Source organism: Vigna unguiculata, chromosome 5 (assembly GCF_004118075.2).
Source record: "Vigna unguiculata cultivar IT97K-499-35 chromosome 5, ASM411807v1, whole genome shotgun sequence".
Classification (NCBI taxonomy): Eukaryota; Viridiplantae; Streptophyta; class Magnoliopsida; order Fabales; family Fabaceae; genus Vigna; species Vigna unguiculata.
Genome location: NC_040283.1, coordinates 11,803,250 through 11,812,487, shown reverse-complemented (window position 1 = coordinate 11,812,487; position 9,238 = coordinate 11,803,250). Strand labels below are relative to the sequence as shown.

Below are 9,238 nucleotides of genomic sequence, written 5' to 3'. Positions count from 1 at the left end.
CATTCAATTTCTAACACTGATTCAAAAAGATAACCCCAAATTACAATGTGTTTCAAAACAATGAAATCATATGCGAACGAAAATCAAAATCAAAAATCAAAAGCTTATAAACCATACCTTCACTGTCGCGGACGAAAACCCTAGGATTCACTCTCGCACTCCTCGCACTGTTGCAGTACACCACGAAAACCCTATTGGGTTCTTGATCAAAATTCGTAGACTACGCACCTGATTTTCCTCTCTCAATGGCACACCAGTGTCGCAACACTCACAAACCACTCTCAATGGCACACCATCGTCACAACAATCAGAGACCCTTTCGCATTTTTTTCCACTCACGAGACCCTTCGTATTTTTTTTCCACTCACGAGGGTTTACCTAAAATGTTAATAACTTTAAAATGTAATATTTTAAAATATTTAGTTTACCTAAAAAGTTAATAACTTTAAAACATAACATTTAAAAGTATTTACTTTAAAACGGTAAATTAAAAAAATCAATTAAAATTTAAATATTTTAATTGCAGTAACAGCTGTTGAAGTAAAAAGTTATCATGTCATCTACGTCGTTTGCCAAGTCATTAAATATTTAACACCGTTTAAAATGGAGGATACTTTTCACTCATTATAAAAGTAAAAGGATCAATTTTATATAAACTTTAACAGAGAAACGATTTCTAATTTAGCATGTTAATACATGAATGAAAAACATACTTATCCTTTTGGATATAATATTTGTTTAAAATGGAAGATTTGGCAGCAGAGTAAAGTGATAATGATGATGCAATGGCAGCCGATTGGTTGGTGGAGAAAAGGTGATAATATTAAGGTTGACTTTGATGCTATAGAATGGAAATGCAGTTGGGAACCAATAGTTTTACACATTTGTGGTGGACTCAATGCGCAACTTAAATTGAAATATTATATTCATCTTATTAAACTATTTGATGTATATATCTCTCTCCATTATATTATTATTAATCATCTTATCTCCTACTTCCTTATTTTGTTTTGTTTTATCGAGAAGAAGGTTCTGTGTAAATACAGTTTCTCACTTATTTAAAGACGGCATCGTGCATTCGTGGCTCAGTTTAAGTCATCAAATTGAGTGTTTTTGTTTATGCGTTTTTGTTTATCGTGAATTTTATCTTTGATTTTGGAAACAAAACATATATGGATTCTAAGTTAAAAAATCATTTGAAGCATAATTAAACACACACTAAGAAACGCTAATTTTTGAAGGTGTGAAAAAACTGCAATTTAAGTTTTAGATAAGAACTATGAAGAAAAAGACAAAACATTTAAATAATAAAATTAAATTTATTTTATATTGAACTTTTTTTAAGATAGGAAAACTTTACAATGTAGAGAGAATACTTCTTCTTTCTTTCCTATTCTATGTTTAGATATCCACTTATCAATATTTTCAAAAAACTAAATAATAATTTCTTATAGGTAAATCATTATAAATAACAAAATAATAGACTTTATAAATATTTTAAATATATTTTTCTATTTTTCTATTATTATTAATTTTACTATTATATTAAAAGGAAAATCTAACTCGTACTTATTCTATTTTAGATTATTATTGATTTTGAAATTTTTAATAATTCAATGTCCGAAAATTTTCTATAAAAAGATATTATTTAGTTCTTGAAATATCTCCAAAATTTTCAATGAATTAACTGTTTTATACGAAGATTTTACTATTTTTATACATTCGTATATACCAATTTAGTTGATTTTTTTTTCATTTTAGTGATTATTTTATAATCATATTAAGATTATTCTACTTATTTTCTTGAGAATTAAATTGAATAGCTTTTGGAATATGAAAATTAAGAATTACAATTAACTATTAGAATACTTTTATATACAATTGAGACATAAAACAATGAAGTTACAAATTTAAGCGTAAATCCAATAAATTTAATCTTTTATTATATTTAAAAAAAAATTGAATTCCACTTAAAACCTAAATTAGATATGGAAATCATTACCGGATTTGGAGATCCAATAAGAAAATGACTCTTTCGGTTTGTGATAATTTCACTTTCAAATGTCGAGATTCGAAGAAGCTTTAACATATGTCTTTCGGATGCCGAATTTCGAAAGAAACATGAAATTTCCATATTTTTTTATGTCAAGATCCGATATTTATAAGTGTCTTTTGAATGTTGACATCCAATGACCACAAATGTCACATGACATAATTTTTGGATGTCAAGATCCAATAATGCTTTTACAATGTTTTCTGTAAATTGAGTTTCGGAAGAAAGATGAAATTCCCATATTTCTGAATGTCAAGATCTAGTAAAACTTTTGCAGTTTATAATTTATTTGTTTTTAACTTATTTGATTATTGTATGAATTTTTTTCATTTTGTTTTTACTCATTATTGAAAAAACTCGATATTGTATACTTATGTTATGTTGTAGGTGGTGAGAGTAGTATTTATATCTAGAATGAAACATCTCTCTTAAGTTTTATGAAATCACAAGTAAATTTTAGTTTCATCTTAAATTTCTTTTCTTTTATAAATGAGACGTGAAAGAGAGAGACTATACACATAAGTCTAGGTTGTCGCTGCCCCATGACGACCCCGACCCCTTCTACTAGCAGATGCCATAAGTCTTAAGTCTAGGATGTTGCTGCTCAAAAGCCTCACCATGAGTAGAACTCTCACCACGATGTGTGAATGTTCCTCTTATTCTGACCATATCTACAGAGGCGGAGCCTCATAGGAGCAGGGAGGGGCCTAGGCCCCCCCAAATATTTTTGATTTTTTTCAAAATTATATATCCATTTTTTTAATTTTTAAAAATTTTGAAAATTTTAAAATTATAAATAGTATATTTTAAAAATTGATGATAATTAAATTGTGTCTCTTTATTTATTTTATAAAATACAATATTTAATGTTAATAAATAATAAAAAATAAAAAAAATATTTAGGTTTAATTAGTCTTCTAGTATCTGTTTTCGTCTAAAAATATCAAATTGCCACTAAATTGAAAGTAAAAGTCTAAAAATATCAAATTGCCACTAAATTGAAAGTAAAAGAACAGAAAGATCAACTTACATTTTTGGAAACAATAACCAAAAGAGTAATTAAATCAAACATTTATTAAAATAATTTTATTTTCTTCTGTCATTGCCTTTTAAAATTTTGACAAAATTATACTCATCTCTCACTATCATATGTTTTTTTGAAGAAAAATGAAGTTAGACACGTACTCATTATGTTTGCTCTCATTTCTCATCTGTTTCCTTCATTTCTTGAAGAAAGAAAATGTAACTCTCTCTTGTCTTACTTGATGATGAAATATTATTTTAATAGTTATTAAAATTATTTTTTATCTCATGAGCCTTTTGTATACTTACTTTTTATGATAATAGAAGAAAACAAAACATGTATTATATGTTTTTTATAACCGATTTTTAATTGTGACTTGATTATAATATATTTTCTTCTAATACTTATGTCTCTCAATATTTTATTACATTATGATAAATTATTTTTTAGTATATTTAAAAAAAAGCATATCGATGAAGAATAAAATAATGAATTTATTTGGTAGGAGTAGTAAAAGGGAAGCTACACGTGAAGATGAAAATCAGTTAAATTATATTTCTTCACATCTTTTAAAGTATTTAAAGCATTATACTAATAATCCAATTTAACGATCCAATTATTTTATAAAAGAGTCATTTTTTAAAGTGTTATACTAATGGTCCAATCAAATAATCAAAAAGTTATATTATTCTAGTCCCTCCAAAATTTTTGGTCAAGATCCGCTATTGCATATTTATAATAAACAAATTCATAAACACAATACACTTAAAATTAAAAATTACAACACAACATAAAAACATTAAAGAAAACATAACAACTAAAATAAAATATATAAATAAAATATTTCAAAAATCTTAAAAATAATAAAATTAAAAATTAAAAACCAAAAATAAAATTCACAAAACCAATTATAACTGAATGCTGACATCTGAAAGTCCCCGACCTTCATCGGATTTCGAACATCCGGAAGTCTCACAACCTTCGCCAAATGTCCACGTCCAGAACAATCTTCATAAAAAATTTACATCCAAAAGCAACTTCAACCCAAAAACCTGTATATCGAAAATCGAGATCCGAAACACCCTTCCTCAAGTCGACATTAAATAGGAAAGAGAGGTGAGGTTAAATTTTTTAAAACTTTACTGCTGCTTTGGTCAAATGGTAAAAAAATATTTTTGGAATTTGAAAAGTGCTAGAAGATGCAGAAAATAAATCTTGGAGGTGCAGGAAGATTGAATTTAGTTGCTAAAGTAATTTTGGGTACGGATTAGAGGCCTGGGCCTATTTTATTGGGCCAAACTGTTCATATATTTTTTGTTTTGTTTCCTTTGAATTATTGCCCACTACTAACCATTTTTCAATAATACATTATATGCCTGTCTTTCGGTCTAATACCGATAAATATCATTGAACAATTACATGAATAATAATAATTACAAAAATTATAATGTCTATAAATAATAATACTTACCTAAAAAATCATAAATATGTTAACCGTATTAATTTTGAATGCCTTTCCAATTTGATTATGATGAAATAGATTTAAACTAAAAATTAAAAATGAAAAAAAAAAACTGATTAAAGATTTAACTCACGCAGTTATACAAATTTTAAAGAAATCAAAACCTCGTCTTAGTCCATACAATAATATGTAATGCGATTCTTTAAACCTACAATTTTATTTAAATAATCTTTATATATAATTATTTCTTTCATATACATAAGTATTATTCTTTTTTCTGTAATTATTCCATTCGATTTTTATATGTTAATATCTGTCACATCAAACGAATAGATAAAACTATTTAAAGTATATTTCAAAAACATTATCTTCTTATGAATTTTTAATTATAATATTTAATCATGACTTAAATTATTTCTAAATTAAAAAATATGAATTCGTTTTTTATATTTTTTCATTATAAAAATTAATATTAATTTAAATAATTTTAAAAATTTTAAAAATATATGAACATAAAAACATAAAGAAAAATAATTTTATATAATTTTATTTGTTTCTATTATTTTTAAGTCCTACTCTTTCACATTTCATTTATTCTCTCTAGTTTATTATTTCAAATTTACTTGATCTTAAATTTGAATCTCTTAAATAATATGTCAGAGTTAAATAAAACAACATAAATACATTTTAAAATCAATACACAAACTAATATATTAAATTTGAACTTAATAAAAGAAAATAACATGCTAAAACGCGGCACATGTTATTTTTGTTAAAATTAGAATAAAATCGAGTAGAAAAAAAAAATGCTAATTAGCAATTAGAGAAGTTGATGTTCTTATTTTATTTTTGTGGTATCGTTTATCTAATTTAGTAAAGGTATTTTAATTTTGGATTGATGCATAGATTGAAAAGATAAAAAATTGAAGAATTGAAGTTAGTAACGTAACTAATGTTCCTTTTTGTTTGAAGTGGTCTACTAAATGTAAAATAATCCCAAATATTTTCACAACTAAAACATTGGGTTTTATTTTATAGATTCACTTGCAATTGTATTGAAAGTGAAAAGAAAGAAATAGTTGACTTAAATGTGGACTAAAACTGAAAACATTACAAAAGAAAGTGCCTTCCTTCCAACTTCTCTCTCAATGTGGACCCCACAAGAGACGTAGCAAACTGGAAAACGTGTCATTTGTTCCCTTTCTCTCTCTTCTTCCAATCTCAAATCCTTTTCTTTGCTTTTTTTCTCCTTATCTCTCCATCTTCCCAACATTTTTTTTTCATGCCAATTTTAATTAACAAAAAAAATTTCTTTTACTCTTTTCTAATTAAAAATTAAGTCATGCATCAATTAAATTAATGGGTAAAGATTTCTAAATTTTTACTTTTAATCTATGTATAGAATTACAAAGTTAATTTTATTTTTAAAAGTTTCGCATGAAAAAAATCATAAAAATATATCATTTATTCATTTAATACATTAATATATGTTTGGACTTAGTAAATACACTTCTTTTAGGAGCATCTTAATGGTAGTCTATGGATAAACTTTTCAACTTCAATAAATCAAATACCATATAAATGCAATTTGAGAAAGGTTTCATAGAATAATACCATATAAATGTAACGAATCTCTCGTTAAAATAGATTTTTATATTATATTAAAAAATAAATTTTAAACGAAGCTCAACATTAGAAAATAAGTTACTTATATAAATTTGTATATTTTAAGACTCACATACGATCTATAAGAATTACAAGAGAAAATATTAGAAAAGACAAAAACAAAAACAATTTAAAAAATTGTTCTGCTTGTTAAAGTATCCTTCATGTGACTTTAAATTTGGTTGTTTTTCTTACTTAATACAGTTGTATGTCTTTATAGAAACCCGAAATGTATGTTATTTTAATATTTTGATACACGTTACATTCATTTGAGAACATATCATAAGAGTAAAATAGTAAGAAAAAAAATTATAGTAAAGTTAAATGAATGGTGTGAAAATTAGTGTTGTGAGTGTTGAAGAAGATGGAGGATTTGAATACGTCTTCTGGGTTCCGATGGGACCCAATTCAACATCTGAATTAAGCTCCTAACCCATCATTCAACCCAACAAAACAACACCCAATGCCACCCTTTTTCTTCCACACAACGCATAAATTAAACCTCACAACAATATGCACGTCACATCCACCATTATTGCTCCTCTTTTTCATACTCTACAAATTATTATTATTATTATTATTATTATAATAATAATACCAATCATGTTCTCATACACTTGCTACGCAATTCCCCTTCCTCCTCTTCCAACCTTTCCCCTTTAAAGCTTCCAACTTTTTTATCATCCATGGCTCTTCAACCTCCCAGGTTTTAGAAGCTCTCAGCTAAGCACAAAAGACTTCTTGGGCCTCAAATATTTCATATGGGTATCATCAAGCCTCCTGTGTTTATGCTGCTCATCATCATGGTTCTTTCAACAACAATTGTCGAAGGAAGGACACTTTCCTTAATATCTGCTCCAGGTAATTCAGAATCTTAGGTTTACTCAATTCAGTGCTTTATATATTTGTCCAAGACTTCAATTTTAGTACAATTTTATGTTAAATCATTCATTTTGAAGTATAAAAAGTGATTGTGTTTGTATCAGGATGTTCGGATTAAGTTATCTTTCTTGTGTTCATTTTTCTTGTGTGTGATGTAATTGCAGGGTACTCGAAGATTTTTGCAACCCTAGGAGTTGTATGCAAGTGCTGTGATGGAGTGGGAGGTGCCTGCACTAGTACATGGACACAATCTTGCAATAATCTACAGTGTTATCCTTGGAAATCACACTAGCTAGTTGTTTTGTACTGATATATAAAATTTATATATACTCTGAAGTCTGTGTTTTGTTCTGTATAATGTGAACAGTTTGACTTTTTGAACAGAACTTTTGAGAAACATTCACAATTTGTGGAAGAAAATCAATAGCTGTCATCAATGAATGTATGAACATCACAGTTTTTTGTGCTCTGGTTTTGTGTTCAAAAGAAACAGGTAAAGGGTAGTTATCAGATTTAATTGGTGATAAGTTAAATTGACGACTCTTCAAATGAGGTTGACTGTGACTTTTGGGGTTTAGAATGATAAGGAACTGGCTTCCACTGAAAGATGATGATATCAGTAATATTTTACTATCTTGAATATGACATGCAGAGATTAAAGAATTTGGTAAACTGAAAATGGAAAAGATTTTATGTTTGCTCTTCATGTCATCTTGTTGTCTTTGATTTGGTTCAATCACAAAACACCAAACAAAGGACTGGTTTTGAGTTTGTTCTTGTTGAATGAAATATGTATAAACAATCCAGTTCCTTTATTTTGCCAAATAAAATCCTCGATGCTTGAAGTTGTTTTCAGTAGGTTTTCTAGATCACAACTGTTCCTAGAAATTGAGTACTGTGTTTTTGTCGATGTTGAATCAAGATGTGAGTTATGCAGCAAGTGAAATCAAATTGGTTATTTCCCAATAATAGGAACAGAGGAACTTCATGTTACAGATGCAATATCTCAGAGGCTTCTGAAGTTACTCTGCATAATGCTTATATAAATAGTCTGCACAAGTTTTAAGTAAAATTTAATTGTGATAGAGAAATTAGACTAAAAAAAATACACAGGGAAATTGTATCTATTTTTTTTTTCTTTTACTTTCCCAACAGATTATCTTGAGTGATTTTTTTTTTTTTTTTACAATCATGAATATGACAAGTAGACATAGAAAGGAATGTTAGTGGGAAAAAAAAAAAGAAAAGAAAAGGTTATTCAGTTTTGCTAAATGATTTTATTTTATTTTCTTCGGGTCATCTTCTCTCAGACAAGTAGAGGTGGAAATAAGTGGTCTGTTTGATTAGTCAAAGATCTCGTTTGCTGCGTTGTATACTAAAAAAAATAGATTTTCAATTTTTTTTTTTTAAATCTAGATCAAAAGATGACTTCAGAAAAAGTGTATTAAACCCAATAATCTAAAATGTAATATTTTATATAAATAAAATTCAAAATGTATATTGTAGTTGATAAATTCAAAATTTACTTTTTTTTAATTTATGTAATTCTTATAATTTTGATTAAATAATTAAGATATTTTCTAGGTTAAATTATTATTATTGGAAGAGAGACTAATTTGATGATTCTAATAGAAGATTTTATTTTCTTTTTGTATATTTTTTTCATTGCTTAATTATTTTAGATAATATTGTTTTTCTCAATTTTCGTATCTGTGAGAAAATGAAGAAATATTTATGTTTTTGTATGTTTTTTCACTTGGTATTTTTCAAATATTTGGAATGTATTATAAATTAATAATATGTGTAAATTGATTAAGTTAATAATATAAGAAAAAAAAATTGACGATAGTAAAAATTATCTCAATGTTAACCTTAAAAATTATAAATACAATAAAAAGAATTCTGACAATTTTATACAATATTTTAAAATAGGAGTTATTTTTAAAAAATAAGTTAATAATTATATTTTTTTAAAATTAGTTAATATTTATATTAAAAGATAAAATGAGAATAAAAATTGTGTAAAAAAAATCCTCTTAATATATAGTATAGATGACGTATTCTTCTTTTAAGTTTTTTTAATATTAATTTTTAGAAAATAAAAGAAATGTAACAACCAACACTTTTATTGACATTTTTATGTTCCTTGAGC

At 26.2% G+C, this 9,238-nt stretch overlaps 1 protein-coding gene across 1 annotated transcript; it reads left to right on the top strand.

The window, feature by feature from the left end:
• The first annotated feature begins 6,804 nt into the window (after positions 1 to 6,804).
• On the top strand, positions 6,805 to 7,596 carry LOC114183310. Its single transcript, XM_028070284.1, has 2 exons — positions 6,805 to 7,065; positions 7,251 to 7,596. The coding sequence occupies exons 1-2, from the start codon at positions 6,966 to 6,968 to the stop codon at positions 7,376 to 7,378; spliced, it is 228 nt and encodes a 75-aa protein (XP_027926085.1). The 5' UTR covers positions 6,805 to 6,965; the 3' UTR covers positions 7,379 to 7,596.
• The last annotated feature ends 1,642 nt before the right edge of the window (positions 7,597 to 9,238 follow it).

Excerpts from the sequence above, each read along its gene's own strand:
- LOC114183310 (XM_028070284.1), top strand. The coding sequence starts at position 6,966 with ATGGGTATCATCAAGCCTCCTGTGTTTATGCTGCTCATCATCATGGTT. Across the intron at positions 7,066-7,250 it reads TTCCTTAATATCTGCTCCAG|GGTACTCGAAGATTTTTGCA; the intron begins GTAATTCAGAAT and ends ATGTAATTGCAG.